General features: G+C 38.7%; 1 protein-coding gene across 2 annotated transcripts in view; it reads right to left on the bottom strand.

Annotated features, from left to right (window-relative positions):
• HSPA12A (heat shock protein family A (Hsp70) member 12A) overlaps positions 1-17,189 on the bottom strand; it is a 58,597-nt gene that overhangs the window by 38,383 nt on the left and 3,025 nt on the right. The window contains exons 2-3 of one of the 2 annotated variants that reach the window (XM_063338633.1): positions 5,652-5,737; positions 4,565-4,689 (exon numbers count right to left, since the gene is read on the bottom strand). In XM_063338633.1, the coding sequence (XP_063194703.1) occupies positions 4,565-4,689; positions 5,652-5,737 (211 nt within the window). Of the gene's footprint in view, positions 1-4,564; positions 4,693-5,651; positions 5,738-17,189 lie in introns of both variants that reach the window. The other variant, XM_063338631.1, reaches the window with a different exon arrangement.

The following is a 17,189-nucleotide window of genomic DNA, read 5'->3' as shown; positions in this document are numbered from 1 at the left end:
GCTGGCAAGGGCTCTGCTCCAGGTCATTTCTTCTAACCTGTTGCTAGAAATGTACTTGGTCAACTCCAAAATCTTTGAGTAGGTGTTACAGCAAACATATGGTTCCAATGTGAAGAAGTTGAGATCCCACAGCCCATGAGCAGAAAACTCTGCCTATTCACCAGATTGTTAAATCCCACACACCCGCTGCAAGCAGGGAGGAGACAGACTGGTATCGCTTTCGCTTGGAATCATTAATGATTCATTCTGAGTCACTGGTGGGAAATTCCATAAATAGGACATAGCTAATAACAATACTTCTTTATTTTTCATTATGGCTAGGCACATTTTCTCTTTCCGGAATAAGTACACTGAAGGTGCAGTTTAAATGAAGACAAATTGATGCTCAGCAGTATGGGCTGAAATTTTCAAAGCCACCTAGAGAATTGGATGTCCACTTCCTGATGAGTTTCTGATGGAAACTAGACACAGTAATTGCTCAGCAAGTTCAGAAGTTCTCAGCCTGTATTACTGTTCAGTTAAAGAAAGAGCAATAAGGAAGGGGAACTCCGACTTTACCATTTGCAATCGGAGCTTTAAAAATATTCCTGTGTGACATCTTTTCTAGAGAGAAGCAGCTGCAGTCAAAGGCACTCTTCTCAGGTGGAGCCCTATCCTCACTCCAGTTAGTGGAGGCTTCCAGTCAGGAAGGCCAGGACTTCAAGGCTTTCATTTGCAGTTTTTATTTCATGGTCCCAATATTACAAATGATGGTAATAATGCTCTTAGGAAGTAAAAAAAAAAAAAAAAAAGAAATGCCTATTAAGAGCATAGCCGAATATAAGCCAGCAGTACTCTAAATGCACATGGGGATATTTTCTCAAAGCAGGGTCAGAGCTATAAAAATCTATTCAAGCAGAACCCGAGGTAGATTTCTGCCTAAATTCAGACATATGAGACCAGTTCCTAGGCTGATATAAAGTGGAATAGCTCACAAGAGCAGCACAGATCCCTTTATAGCCACAGAGGATCTGACCATATACTAAAAGTGACAATAGAGACAAGAGGAAAGTTAGCGCGGAAAGGATCACAAGGTTATACTAAGGTTAGATAAATGCCCTTCCTTACACCTGAATCTGGCTAACAGACAGAGCAAAGAGAGTGATCTGCAGAGTGATGAGAATTTGATCCAGAGCTGCAGCATGGCAGTCAAGGAAACGAAGCAGCGGGGTCAGCAAAACATAGGCTGAGTGCCACTAGGAGTGTGCATGCAGAAGAAAGGCAAGCTTGTGTCTGCCAAGAACTACGATCAAACAGAGAAGAAAAATCTGAAGGTTGAAGTAAAGTTACACTGAAAAAAAGACCACCTTCTCACTCCTTCCAAAGACAGGCTGCAATTTGTTTCATAAACGCATGCGTTTTTCCATTTATTTTTCTCCATTTGTGAAATACTTACATTCAGTTTGTTGCTACCTACCAGCAGCCAAAACATTTATAACTTCACATAAGTGCACATAAATCAAAACGAGTTTTTCAAAATTGTGTAAGACCTTGTGCATTCGCCTTCAAATGAGACGCTATTAATTCGTTCTACAGCACCCAACTGTCTTTCATTATGGCTCCGGCAGTGCCCGGCACCCTGAAGTGCTCGCTAAACTCACGGCCAGGCTGTTCATAAGCATTTACTCAGCCTCACGGTACACAGAAAGTAGCACTCGTTGTAACATACGCTTCTACTCCCCAACAAGGGCCTGAAGGTAACCACAACTATCTTTACAGAAGCTGTGGGGAACTAGTAAGAGTTGACAGATGTGAAGTATTAGGTAAAATTGATAGAACAGTAACTAATGTCATGCAATCAAGGTAAAGTCATTCATCAATCACTGAACACATGCTTAGTTTACTGAAGTGAGTGAGGCTGCTCATACATTTACAGCTAAGCACATGTTTCAAGAAAGCTGTTAGGTCAATGCTTATAAATTCTGGATTTTTAGTACTGGGCATCACAGCACAAACGCACACAGTCAAAAACATGACTTTGTCTGCTAATTACACGACTAGAATCACAACTTTGCTGACACTACAGCCCAACTTGGTACTAAAGCCTTGTGTGTTCACTCTTTTCCAAAGTAGGACCCTGTAATTAAACCCATCTTACCCTTCATTGAGACATTTACAGAAAAGCTGCTTTGTTAAAAGGCAGTCAGAAACCTAAATGTCTGGAAAGGATCAACGCTAAGGAGGGAAGGTGGAAAAATGTTAGGAAGCAAAGAGGACCATGCATCATTGGTATGCTTTATTTTAATGTAAACATTCTTGAGTCCGGGCGGGAAGTTACATTTACTCCGATGAAATATTCGTAAATTATCCTACATGTAAGCCTCATTATACACAGAGTTTGAGCCTCTTAATACCTTCTGAACTACTGAAGCCATATTTTGATACATATACCATTCTTTTCAATGCGTTTATTTATTTAATGTGTATTTATAGGTACATATATACATTATTTCACAAGTCAGTTTCAGCTGTGTATTCCCCCATCCTTCCCTATCAGCAATATTTACTTAAAAAAAAAAAATTAAAATCATTCTTAGTATTAAAATATTCTCCCTTGTTTGAAATACCTGTTAGAAATCTGAATACACTCCTCCTCCCTCCCCAATATATTCCTTTTTTTCTGGTTAGAAATATATTAATGAATTTATTCAATTTCTTTTTACATTAGTATGGCATATAATATCTACACGGGTCTGAAATCACAATCATGCCACCATTATTGCATAAGGAACAAAATATGGTGTTGTGAACCATAAGTAGTAAAATGCCAGTTAAGAACTGGAATATGCTCTCAGCTGGCCACACAGCATCTAGATTTTAATGTCCCAGCGATATACAGCAGGAAGCCTGGTGCCCTGGAAGGAGAATCTCGTCTGTAATCTACTGCAGTATAGTGTGAACCCAATGGCAAATTCAGGTCCTAAAGTAAAATTTTGAGTCTGAAGGGCTTAAAGGAAATATCTAGAAACAGTAGGGAATTCACATAGCAAAGTCTCCACAGAGGTTATAGGAACTACACAGTATGTAGGATTTAGGCTTGCTCAGGTACAGCTTCACAGATGTCTTCCCCTCACTTCAGCCAGCTTCTTCAAGAAATTTGATTATTTGCTGTCAACGGAGAATAGGAATTGATACACGTGGATTCTGACTCCACAACCCTGTAACCTGGCTGAGATGGCAACGCATGGCCAGTCCTTGGACTTCTAGCGCCACGCAGCTTCCTGCGCTGTTTGCAGAACAATAGGTGGATGGGACGCAGAAAAAGCCTTGAAGCATTACTTGTCCATACTGAAAACGGTATGTATCTTTGTAACTGGATGGCTTAATACCATTCCAAAACTTACCCCCCTTTAGACAGTGTTTCACATCACTCAGTTGTGTCAGATCTCTAAAATATGCTGCAACCGTAGACAAACCAAGGGTGCAGGCTGACTGCACAATCAATGCTGTCTGCTGAGATTGAGAGAGGCGCATTCAGCTAGCATCTTTGCTTAGAAAAATGACAGTACATCACACTGGACTACAGCAAGTTAGTCTTTTCCCTTTTGTTCTCAGCATTAGTACTAAAACAGCAGATTACTTATTGCTATAAGAGCAGCTTTGTTTGGAAGAACTTCTATGGCTAAGCTTTTCATACATACCTTACTTATGCCTGAAATTACCTATATCTTGGTCTTGTTACAATGTAGTCATTTTGAAGATACTTTAACAAGAATTGCATAAGCTCTTTGATATAAAAAAAATCTTTAAAAAAAAAAATCAAAAACATTATAAAAAAGGTTTGTAGGGCAATCCTTTCAGGTACCTGCCATAATAGTTTTTGCATTTGTGACTGCATTAGATTTATATGCATAAATTTATATTGTGTTGAATTTATCAAGAAATTAAAAAAAACCAATCCCTACATAACAGTATCTAAAATTGGTCCCTTACATACATATAATACAGAACAGAGTTCACATCAAACCTTAATTTTCACATTCATACCTTCTGATTGCTTTCTTCCCCAGTATCACTGGTTCATTATCAGGGTTTTGATTCCATTTTAATGCTAAAAGGCTTAAATCAGCCAAATGAACTATCAGTTTCTGGGTGCAAGTAACTAAACGCTGTAACACACAACTGTATACGAGCCTGATTCCGGGAGATGGGCAGCTCCTGGAAAATGCCATGACCCTTAATAAACGTGTAGTTCCTCTCAATCTCTGAGATAAGGGCTTAATAATTGACTTAATAATTATCACTGCTCCCTGAACAATTCTAAATACTCACTGATCCCTCCTTTTACTCATGTCATCTTGTAAACTCAGCAAAATAACAGGCAGGGGACATGTTCACGTTGATAATTAAAGCAAATTAGAATACAATAAGATGCAACAAAAAAGTATAACCCTGAGAAAGGCATACACTGTGGCAACACTAGACAAATCTAGACACTTCAGGCTCCTGTAGAAAATATCTATAGCTACTGCAGACAATCCATGTTTTTACGATCGAAAACTAAATGCTGCATTGCAGCCCTTACCTCATTACATGAATACATTCTGGTTCCTTGGTGAAGCTGTAGGCGTAGCCACTGGATGTTGTGCCAAAATCAATAGCCACAACAACAAGAAATAACTGTTCTACAGCATCATCTGCATCAGAGTCCTTCTGTTAAACAGCAGAAGCAAAACAGACACCGAGTCACCGATTAGAAAAACCGTAACCTGTCTTACCCTTCAGTCTTTCTGCTCTCCGAGACACGCATATTTCTTCGGTGGAAATAAGGACTTCCCTAAAGCTGCTTTTCTGACCAAAACTGATACTAGAAAACTGCGTATTCCAATGGAAGTCGAAATTCAATATACAACTCAATATATTTGCTGGAGCCTTTTATACATAACCATCTGAATCAAGAGTTTGCTTCATACTCATTTCTTGGAATAGCTGTTATCCTGTACCATTAAAACATGTGGCTAAACACTAGGTTATTAGTTTGGGGGCTCGTTTGTGGGTTTTTTTCTTAAATTGTTCAACTGAAGAATATGTTTACATCCATCAGTGTGGTATATTTGTGATTTATTTGGTGCACAAAAAGCACAAAATAGAACTGGTTTAGTTTCTTAAGGAAAAGAGCCACCTCTGTAAGGTTTTAGAAGCAAGTCAGTGATTCGTAAAGGTAGTGTGTTTTAATCTCTTACACATCATGTTTGTTGACAAACTCCCATAAAAACTAAGTCCCATCTGCTTTTAAGATCATCTGCATCATCTGTAACACAGTATATGCACAATGTATTTCTTGATATTGCAAGGGGTCATGTTCAGAACATGAACCTACCCTTGTTGGATTTCTTCCTCAGCTTTCTGAATCAAATTCAGAGTGCAGGATTTCCAGAGTGTTCTCTCATAAATTTTTGCTTTTATTCCCTTCTTTGTCCATATAGTCTAGAACTTCCCCCTTTTACTTCTGCCATATTGATGAATTTATGTCCTCTTTCAGTTTGATTTGCTCCTTTAACTCTTTGAGAAAGGCATATAAATAACATCTTCTACAAGGGATCACTATGCGAGGAAATGACAACTTTCTAAAGAAATTACATCCCACTGAACATTAAGAGTACATTTCTTACCGCAATATGTGATGGAGACAGTGGAGTTATTCCAGGGTCTCCCAAACTTTTGGCTGGTGATGAGTAAGCAGATGTGGAAACTGCATCTGAAAGGAAACGAAAATTCTTCAGTGTCAGTAAACAGAATGAGTAGGACAGGACAGTTGCTTCATATACTGCTACACTATTTTCCTGTTGTAACAAAACTGCTAAAAAGAAAGCAAATTCCACAGCCGCCACATACAATATATTTTTTGCACTTACAACACGCCAAGACACAACAACTGCAGTTTTGGTTTTAAAATGTTTGTCTGACCTTCATGACTAACTTTCATTATTTTGCCTATTACGTTACCCTGTATAATTTTAAAAGTCCTCCTAAATATATTCAGAAGCCATAGTTAATACAAGCAGCTTGAACACTATACACTCACATTAAAGGCCTAAGACTTAAATGTGTGAATGTTGAAACTAAACACAAGTTGTGAGATCACAAAAGACAGACTCATTTTAAGAGAAAAAGAGGAGCTGATATCAATTTGACAACGAATTAGTTGACAATTGAATTAGTTGCATTTATTCCATCGTGAACATTTATTCTGAAACTTTCCCAATACTGTCTCTGTTTTTATTCTTCAATACACTCTGCACTGAAACATCTTGCAGCTGTTAATCTTACTGCAGGACAGAATCCAGCTGGGAAAAAGGAAAGTATTATTAACAAATCATCAAAGAAATATTTCTAGCCTGCATACAATACTGAAATTTCATTTAAAGGAACATACCAAATGAGTCACAAATACTGTAATGCACTATTTGTATTTTTCCTTCTTGTATTTACCCCATCGATGATAGAAAAGGAAATGGCTTATTAAAATAATTAAGCACTGATGACTCAGATGGATTTATATATAATATATTCTCTTCTGAAGACTGCAATAGTTTATCCAAATGGGATGTAGAAAAGGTACTACACACCCTGCCTATGCTCATGCCTCTCTGCCCCCAAATATAAGCCCTGAGTTTACTGAATTCTCTTCTGTAGAATACATGCTAATTATATGTAAAGCAGAATTATTTAATAAGTCTCTAAAGATTAATAACCATAATAACTATTAAATAATACATTTCAACATTTTCTTATCACCTACTTGGATGTATCATGCAATAAAATGTGTATTTATGCATAGTATGTATTTCCTAGACATGACTGACAAGTCAGGGCATTATTCTAAGATGACACAGGAGATGCTTTCCAAGACCCTAAAACTACTTAATGAAGAATCCTGTTGTTCCTGGTAATCAAATACGTGTTGTTTCCCAGGGAAGGTGCAAAAACTCTGCAGTAGGCAATTAGGGGATAATCTGCCCACAGGGAAAAATCTTCCTCCAAATCTTAATATTGTTCTTGTAACGACATTTATTTCAGTTCAAATTACAATAACGCATGTTGACCCTGATCTTCAGAAGCATTTGCAGAAGCAAAATATTCACATTTCCTATACAAGTTCGTCAAGAATATATTACATTACTCCTCTTCTGGTAAAGTACAAAAAACCACAGGGCAAATGTGACAAGCACTGAATCCGCTCAGTTCGTTAATATATATTTGGATCAGATGCTGTTATCAGCCTCAGATGCTGCTATCAGGCTCCTTTGTGCAATTTCTTCCTCTTTTCAAAACAGATTAATTTTTGTACGACCAACATGGCGTTTTCCATGGAATTAAATAACAGTATTTCAGCACAGGGGGAAAAAAAAAAAAAAGAAATTAGTAACAAAACGAGCTCCTTGGATCCTGCTGTCGTTCCTGATGGACCAGAACCAATACTTCCTGAGCAGACCAGGACATTGCAACACTGACTCAACGTCTTTGGAAACTGGTAGGTTTCCTCCACTTAGGACGCCGGTTTTGGTGGACAAAAATGTAGACATCAAATCACTATCTATGTGTTTTCAGTGTTTCTTTTTGTTACCTGTTTCAGCATTCATATTTCAGTGATCTGCTTTCCAGCCTATCTTCAGTTATCAGCTTGGAGGTACCTTTAGAAGTTATTTATAGCTCTATATGCAACTCAGAAAATCCTGTGTGACAGTACACGCGTTTTCTTGTCTCTCAGAGAGCACTGATTAAACAACCAGTGCATTCAACCCAAATAACTTGTGGTAATCCAGAGGTATAATAAGTATACAAGCACACTCACTGTATCCGCAAATGTAAAAATATTTGCAAACAAATAAAAAATGTTAAGTGGAGATCAGAGGTCTGTCTTAGCTACCTGTAGAAAATACCGCTTAAAAAAGAAACTGGACTTAGATATTTTCATTGAAAATCTTTAAAATAAATTGCCCATTTCAAGAGCATGTTTCAGAATGCTCTTGAAAATTTAGGCATGAAGGCTGGATTTGTGGAAAGCTTAACCTTTTCTAATTCTCATCAGCCGCTCAACTCTGCCGGAAGGTTAAGCTCTTGGTGATTTATCCGTATTTTTTCCACAGGAAAAAAAATCCTTCCAAACCCATAACCACTCTGCACTGTATTCACTGCTGCTCCTGCAAATACCCAGTTAAACAAAATAATTCTACAATGAGCCCTACATACCACCAGCCTAGAGTTCTGTTGGATTAAGAGAGGAAAATCGTGGAAGGCAATGCTACAACCTCTAAAGCAGCAAAGTAAAATTTGAACCCAACCCTTCTGTTACAGTGATTCTGTAGAGATGCCATCGCGTTGGCACAAGCAGCAGCTGCATTACATTGCAACTCATTTCATGAGTAACAACTAATCAGGGGCAATAATTGGGGCAGCCATAATTGTTACATTGTAACTCAGCTCTTAAAAGAGGCCCCGACATTAGCACAGAGTCGCAGAACTAATGAATAAACGAGTGGAGTTCAGAATACTGGGAAGTTAAAGTCATTTATCAGAGCAGTTGGCATTTACAGAAAACGGCTTGCAAGCCACTCACCCTGGATTTAATGCCAAGAGTTCCTCTAACAAATAGTGAAATAGTTGTTAACACCAAACGAAATATGAAATTTGTAACATTATACTGTCTACCCTATCTAAACTGAAAGGTGTTAAAATATACTTGTCCGTGTGGGAGCTTTAATATTTTGTTGAGTTAGTGTCTGCTTTGGGGAAAAAAGGTGCACATGTCACAGTTTTCACAACTCTGTTCTGAAGAGTGGTAAATGCATGGATATTCCAGGATATCTGAAGATCTTTTATTTCTAAAGGACTGTGATTGGTTGATCTGAAAGAAAAAAAAAAGCATCTCTTCCAAGCCAGAGAATGGCTGAAGGGTTGCAAGGAACCCAACTTGCAATCATGCAACAAAAAAACAGAATGCCTAGACTTTGTGAATAAATTCCTCTTCTTAAAAATTTAAAAAGATGTCCTGGATAGTATCATGGTATTTGGAATAGTTCTTAAAAGCAAGATGAGTTACTAAGGCTTCTGTAACAAAAAAACCACAGTAAAGTGGCGTCCCACATAGCTCAAGTTCCAGCTTTATCGCCCATGTTTCCCAAGGATCTCTATCTGTGTCAAACTACACTCTATGAAAAAAACACAGAACATTTATTTAACAGCATGTGTTAAATAAACACTTCATTCTTGACAATTTGCACACCAAAATAAATGGAAGAATCTGATTTAGAATCCAAATTAAACTAAGTCTTCAAATACTTAGACCAAAATTTAAAATAATCTTTTTCTAATTATGATGCAAGCTTCTGGACTAGAAATTCCTTAACATGAACATTAACCTGATATATGACTGTCTGTATAAGGGGTTTAGATAATTTAACTAAATGTGTATCGAATGAATTTGAACACATCATTACAATTTGTGACTTTAGTCCTAACCTAAGCAATTGCCAAAGAACACCTTGTGCATTTTCAAGGTGACCAGAAGAGGAAGGGAAAATAGAGAAGATTTTTCAGCATTTTTTTTAACCTATCTGATTTGCAAATCCCCAAACATTTACAGAACTGGTGAAATTATGAGATCAGCAAATACTGTATTAATAATGAGTCATATTCATTATCATATTAGCTGCAATTGCTCGTTTCGCAGATCTAATTTAAATTCTTTCTTCTTTTCATCTAAACACATGCAAGAGTTTATTTTCTGTGGTTTCCTGCAATAGTTAATCAGTTTAGCTTTTTCTGTTTTTCAGTAAATGATCAGCCAGATTCTAGATTTCCAACTTAACTGACAACAAAACAGAACGAAGGATTAACCTTTAAGTGTTGCAGAATACAGAGTAAAAGCGATGTCCACGGCATTTATAAAAACGTAGCTGATGTGGTGTGAACATTTCACTGATAGCGTGTTCAGCTGAATCTGATTTTCTAACAAACAGATCTAGAGAGCAGGACCAAGCTCATTTAATTAGAAAGAGCAGTTAACGGAAGCTGATCTCCTCTGGAAGACCATCAGCCTGTTCTGAATATTTGGGAGCCCCTACCACGCATTCTGATTCAGGACGGGATAAGTAAGTTTTAGTGAACCACTGAAAGTATCAGACATGGCCCACTACAGTCCCAGATAATCAGCTTTAAGACAGCAGGTTTAAAAGCGCTTTAGGAAAGACGACTGCTAAACCTCACAGTCATAAGTCACCAAGGTGGTACTAAAAGGAAAAAAAAATTCCAGCAGCTACACAAAATCTTCTCTTTTCTATTAAATTCAGCTTTTATTAAATATTTAACTTTATATAATTCAGCTACAGCAGGCATCAGTAAAATTTTCTGCTTCACGTACTAAGGAAATTGTTCATTCCAACGGTGGAGCGGCATGCCATAGCAGCACGTTCTCTGCTAACAGAAGGCTCCCTACAACCCATGTAACATTGACAACAGACGAGTTCGAGTTTTTGCAAGCGTGCATGGTCACTAAGTAAGAATTTAACAAGACGAATTAAGAGCAGGAATTCAGGAAGCAGGATACGCTGCTCAACAGCATAAAGCACAGAAAAGCAGTCAGATCAGGGAAGCGGGGCATTTCGGAATGTCTCCTGCCACCAGTTTAGCACATGGAAAAGAAACAAAAAGAAAAGAAGAAGAAATAAGGTATCAAGCCCCAAGTCTGCCATCAGAAACCCCAACGTGGACCTTTTCAGGCACATTCTGCAGTACTTCATAGAGTCATGCCTACAAAAGAGAAGGCTTGGCCGCAGAGAAGTGCAATTTCCAAACCTTCACTTCCAGGTAATGGTGAAAGGGACTCATCATGGTCTGGATCTCCTACAGCTGCTTCACAAACTAGAAAACAAGCAGCATCACTATCAAATCATCTCTCTGTAGGAACGTCCCTGAACACTAGTGTGTATGTTAGATCCCAATCAACCCGTATCTTAAGTTCATTTCTATTTCTATCATGCCAGAGTGGCCACAAACCCAGAACTTGCTAATTAAACTCTAATGATTTTCTGAATCAACAACAGGATCAATACTATTCTCTATTTCAGATCATACTTCTAGCATTTTAAGAAGTGCTTTCACAATAATTAGTAATTTATTTTTTTTCAATCCATAATATACAATGCAATTAATTCCTGGCAGATCTGAGCCTCTGGCCGAGCTTGAGGACCCACTGGAAAGACTTAGATACCGCACCCTTTTCTGGGCTCTCCTAAACTCCCAACTGAGCATTCCTGCAGTACAACAGCCTGCCTCAAAAGGAGAGCTGCAATAACTCTGTTTGATTTGTATAATGCATATCCACTGGTCCATATGCCAAATCCATTCAGCCTCTCAGTTATTTGTAGGCTGATGAACCAGATGCACAGGGTAAGTCAGGATGCATTAGACGTACTAAAAATGCCACTATTGCAGCTGCTTTTTATGGGTCCAATAAATCCAAGCTAACTGAATTTACCGTGCACGGACTAATCATTTTCACAGATTAAACACTTGCACATATTTGATGGCCATTTTTCCGGAATTTCCAGCCATCCAGCAGCTGGGGAGAGTGATTGCTATATGTAGCAATGATCTCAGTCAGGTTGCTGATCATACCAAAATCTTGGCCAAATTCTTCATTTTCCATTCAGGCAATATGCCCGGATTTTAAAAAAAAAAAAAAAATTAAAAAAAAATATGTTCTGAGAGTGAAATATGGGTATAGGGTAGCCATCAGGCAATAAAAGAATGGAATTAAAAACATCATTTTTCATTCAAAACATTGTATATCATTTTGAGCATCAATAATAATTTTGCTGCAAGCAAAGCTGCTAATGATGTTTGCAAAACAGGAAAGGAAGGGTTTACCATATTGCTATTAGCTGAGAAATGCTGCATTGATAAAGAAAACCTTATTCAGCTTTTCCTATTGCTGAGATTTTGCTTTGCATTAAGAACAAAATGTCACAACTTCCAAATGTAACATGACAACCAAGAGCATTTTATTGCAAATACAAAGATGGCCTTTGAAAATAATTATAGAACAAAACAAAAAAAGAGACAGAGACAAGCAAATACAAAAAAACCCACTTAAAATATTCTTATGCTTACTAAAAAGATCTCACATTTCATATCAGAAGTAAGAACCTTCTGTTTCTACTGAAACCAATGACACCACTGCTATTACCATCAATGGAATTAGAGTTCTTTGTTTTAAAATGCCAGTAGGCATCCAGCTGGTTTGCTGAAGACTGCAGCACGCTTCCCTTCTATGAATACAGCCATAGCTAATCTCTGATACAAATCCAAGTTTCCTTATACCCTTTCATAATAATTGGTCACCCAAAGAGCTGGTATTCATCGCACTGATACCAATTAGAGCACTGTCATTTCCTAAGTAAAAAATCTCCCGGTTCTTTGGACTAAAACAGAACTATCACACTGCCATCCACATTTCACTACTTGGTCTGTAAAGCCCCAGCCAGGTCCTTACCAGTAGCTAAGTCTGACCTTAAAACTGCCTTAAACTCAAACCCATTCACCATCTACACTGTAAGGTCTTAAATCCAGCTCCACATTGAACAACCCAAGCGCTTTCCAGCTTTTGCAATCAGTCAGCCCCCTCTTCCTCCCAGTCCTGACGTGGTTCCCACTTGCTCAGAACCTGGTCGCACCCAAGAGCCTGGGTTTTGGAGAACTCACCAGCAGCGCCCTGCAGTGATCGCTCTCTTTCTAGATTCCAGCTCTTCCACTCTACTGCCAGGAGAGACAAAACTGATCCTGGTTTATATGTCAGAGAAGGTGGGCTGCATGTTGTGATAAAGGTGGATTAACAACAGATTTTGTGGCTCAAAGTGGTAGAAGACAACTCCGCAAGATCTTTTTAAATATTCCACAGATATAGTTCTGTAATAGACACCTTTAATACACACTAACTAACTTCCTCTTCCTTCAACAAACTATTTTATGAACTTGCTTCCTTCAGGATTCCTTGCACTATTTGCCTCCGTGCAAGCACTGTTTTCCTCTCTCTCTCATCTCCTCCCTCCTTGCTTCCAAACAGAAAGACGTAAGGAACAGAAAACAAAACACAGATGTACAGAACCTAGGTTCTGTGGAAAGATACCTTCCCAGAAAAGGTTTCCTGCTGCTCCTCCTTCAACGTCACGTCTGTCATCATCTACTTGGTTCACTGCAAGGTCGTCAGGAATGGCACTAATAAGACTATGCTCTAATTCCCAGGACCACGCTCATAAAACAGAACATTTGTGATGCTAATCACTTTCTTTGGGAAAAACACCCTTTACCAGCTGAGGATGGGCTGGTTGGTCATTCTTTTTGTTTTAAAAAGCAAGATCAAAATATTACGGAGTTGTAAAAATCCCTGTTTTACTGCAGGTTGCTATTTAAGAACCATCTCAGGACACAACTGCATCCTGAAAACATGGCAATTCTAGATTTACCTTTCTAGATCAAGATATTCATGGGAATATTCTTCAAAAATTGAACAGGAATTACAGTTCAGCTTTTCCAGACCATGCCCCCAGCACACAGGAATAAGAACACTTTTGGAGGTACCTGTTTACTTAAAAGGCAAAAAGTTTATTTAGTTATCAAGCATTCCTACATTCATGAAGTATCTTGTGATGTATCAAGCTGAATGAATGCAGTGACTCCTTTTTCTTAAGATGTAAATTGGGAAAAATACTTGAAAATGTTTTTCTTCATTTTGACAATCTTCAGGAATGCCAAACATGACTCACGTATTTGTAGACTCTTGACAAGAGAAAACAAACCTCTCTCCCTCCCCGCCCCCCCACCCCCAAAAAAAAACCCAAAGAAAGTGGGAGACAGGGTAAAAAGAATAGCCAAACTAGAATAACTATTACTTCTCATAGTGGACAGTGCGACTGATGCTATATATAAACTCCTTGATAATCTTCAAGGCTATTAAACCCTATTCTGTTCAAAGGTGGGAAAATAAGAGAATTTTAGTTGTTGCAAAACTGCAAAAATTGGTATCACATTTGACAACTCGGTAGCAAAGTCATCTGTGAATCCCTAGTCTATGGCTATTGATTTAGCTTCTGAGTGACACTTCACAGCTAAATCAAAAGTAAGTTTGTATTTCTTTATTCTTTTTATTTTACGATCTTGAAAAAAGATCAGCTATGAGACTTAAAGGAAAAGAGGAGAGAAGCCGTGGACAGAACAAAGTAGATGTTTGAGATTTGTAAAGCAGATCGCAGAATCATGCAGTCACCGACCAAAGTCCATTTCCAGAGGATTTTATACTAGCACCCATCATGCTTACACTCAAATGCCATGCCTGTGCATACACATCACACAGAGACCAGCACCGACCAGCCAGACAACCAACTGGGAAGTTACATGGTCATGGCGACAAGCAGATGGTATGGCCTGCAAAGGAGCTCCTACGCCTAAAATCATAAGAGGAGCAGAGCTGAGTAAGCAAGAGAGCTACTACAAAAGGTTGATTTTTGAATGCAGCAGTTCCATAATGACAATGCTGAAAGCTTTTGTAAATGGCATGCCCTGCCGTTCTGATTACAGCATGTGCTCTACTAAGGTATCCATGGAAACTTGAGAAAGAGATGTTAAATTTGCTGGATCCGTTTGGCACCGGGGAATGGGGCTAGTTTCCAGTCAGTCTAGTATAACCACAGGTATTTTGATCTTTAAGTGTGAAGAAAGCATCAAGAGTCCTCAAATGATGATGAAATCCACAAGACCAAATTGTCACTGGAATGCATCTCCCAAGCAATGACTACAAGGTGGCAAGGACATATTAAAGAAACTGTGATTTTAATGTTGTTACTATCTCTTAATAGAGAAAAATTGCCCAAACATAATGGGAGTGAGACACCCAAATACCCCTCTTCAGACCTCACAAAGAACAGGAAAAAAAAAAAAGAAAGTGTGAATACAAACGCATGGAGCCTTGCAAGGAAAGGCTGTATGGGACAGGTGGACACGGAGCGCTCGGGACTGTAAAACCCTTCGAGAGACACTGCTTCAACCCTAGACAGTAGTCCTGAAAAGCACTAAAAACATAAAATGTATCCAGAAATGGCCACATCGAAGCAGTGTTCCTAGATAATTCCCTATGGCAGAAGGAAGTAACATAAGGAGAATAATTTTCCTCTGCCTCCTTCTCCAAGGAAACCAGTGCAGGTTGGGTAGGCTCCTGCAATAGAGTTTTTCTTCAGAGAGTGTAAACGAATAAACTTCCTTAGAAGACATGAAATTGCTACTACGAAGCCCCATTCACATACACACTTCTTTCTGGACTTCAACTGATACAAATTTCTGGAAATATCTCTCAATATTCCTCGGAAATTGCATCTGCAGAGAATAGTCTGAGAGCATGGACTCAGGCACTGAGGAATTAGCTGACGGAAGAAACTACAGATATAAGAAAAACTCTCTCCAGGTCTTCTGTTCTTGTAAATTAAGATGCCTTTAGAACTGATCCACGTGCCCAGAGCCCTGCATATCCATCACGACAGAGCTACCGATGTGGGACAGTGAGCACCAAATGCCTCTTGCACAGGAGCAGATGACAGCAGCGTGGCGACGACGGGGCACATCAGCGCAGCTCATAAAGCCGCTCTCTGATGTCCTTGACACACCCTGATGCAGTCCTGAGTAAGGACATTTAGCCAAGTCCTCACTGAAGAACAAAGGCGTTCTAGCCTGAATGCTGGCCTCCATATTCTGAGCATTTTAGTTTATTTATTTGCTTACTTTATTAGAACTGACTGCATTTTCCTTTTCATTTACATGAAAACCTTTCTCAAATGCCTCCGAGACAGACTTTGAAGGAATTTCCTGTTTTAATACCCATACTTACAGAGTTGACTGCTGCTACCCTAATTTTAAAACACTGCAAAGTCACTGCTTTAGTAGTAGTTATGGCACAATTTAAAACTTGCATTTGTTTATTTTAAATGCATATCACTGTCCTTCTTAACAGCACAGCACACAGGCCAGAGCTGACATGTTTTGAGTAATGAGTGTTATGGAATGTTCTTTTTAAGACCAAAAATGTGCCTGGCCACTGAGAGGAGGCAGTTTCAATTTAATGACCCAGGAGCCAGAACATTTGTCACAGCGAAGAAGATGAAGTCTGCAGGTATCTCACAGGCATTTCAGATCACTGAAGTTCATACTTGGCAGTGGCATCTCCCTCAGCGCAACACCAACATCTGTGACCTTACATCACCAAGCAGCTGCAAACTCTTCAGTAAAACATCTGTGAAGCAAGCATACCTTTTACAATCGCGACCGATGGACTTCAGAGCTCATTCCCGAAACAGATGCCAAGTCTTCCTGGCCTCTCTCTTTTACCATTGGGGAAATAGCTAAACAGGCCTGTGTGGTAGTGCTGCAACCTGGAGTTTCACCCCTTTCTGTTTTTAACTAGCAAGGCTGTTTAACAGAAAACTGGCAAGTGCACACAGAAGCTGAACAAGTAAGCAACTGAAGTCGTTTATGGACAGACAAAACACTCTAAAGATTTCTAAAGCTGCATATGGAAAATGTCAACATCTACTTTACTTAAAAAAATAAATAAAAGGAATATATACACACTCCCAAATAGGTTATGTTGCCTCATATCTAATTAAGGTCATGACTGTTCTTGTTCTCCTACCTGGAAGTAGCATCATTTGAGCGCATTGTTTTTTTATTCCTTTCATAATTTCCCTTATTGTTTACTGACAGCCAGCACAGCTTTTTTAAGTACCCAAAAAAGCCGCGTTGCTCCTTAACAATACCTACAGAGTAAAACAGCCACAGAGAGAAGTTTCTAAAACCATAAATGGTGCGCTCTTTGAAGTCAAACACTTGTGAAATCCCATCTGACACATCGTCAAAAGGCAGAACCACTTCAGGTAGAGAAAATGGGGGTGATGGGATTCTTTGGCTGTTACTGGTTTAAAATAAGAAGTATATTTTTAAGATTTCTTTTTTAAGAAAGGGATGGTTGTTTGGTGCAATTATAGATAAAGTAAGTGAAATCATAGTAGAGGACAGCAAAAAGGGAGCTAATCACCCAGAACAGCTTAGAAGAATAAGGAGCTAGAAAATCTAAAGTATTTGACCAAAACTGCAGCTTTAAAAGA

Source organism: Chroicocephalus ridibundus, chromosome 6 (genome assembly GCF_963924245.1).
Source record: "Chroicocephalus ridibundus chromosome 6, bChrRid1.1, whole genome shotgun sequence".
In the NCBI taxonomy this organism is placed as follows: Eukaryota; Metazoa; Chordata; class Aves; order Charadriiformes; family Laridae; genus Chroicocephalus; species Chroicocephalus ridibundus.
The sequence above is the reverse complement of the archived record's forward strand: the minus strand, read 5'-3'. Positions and strand labels throughout refer to the sequence as shown.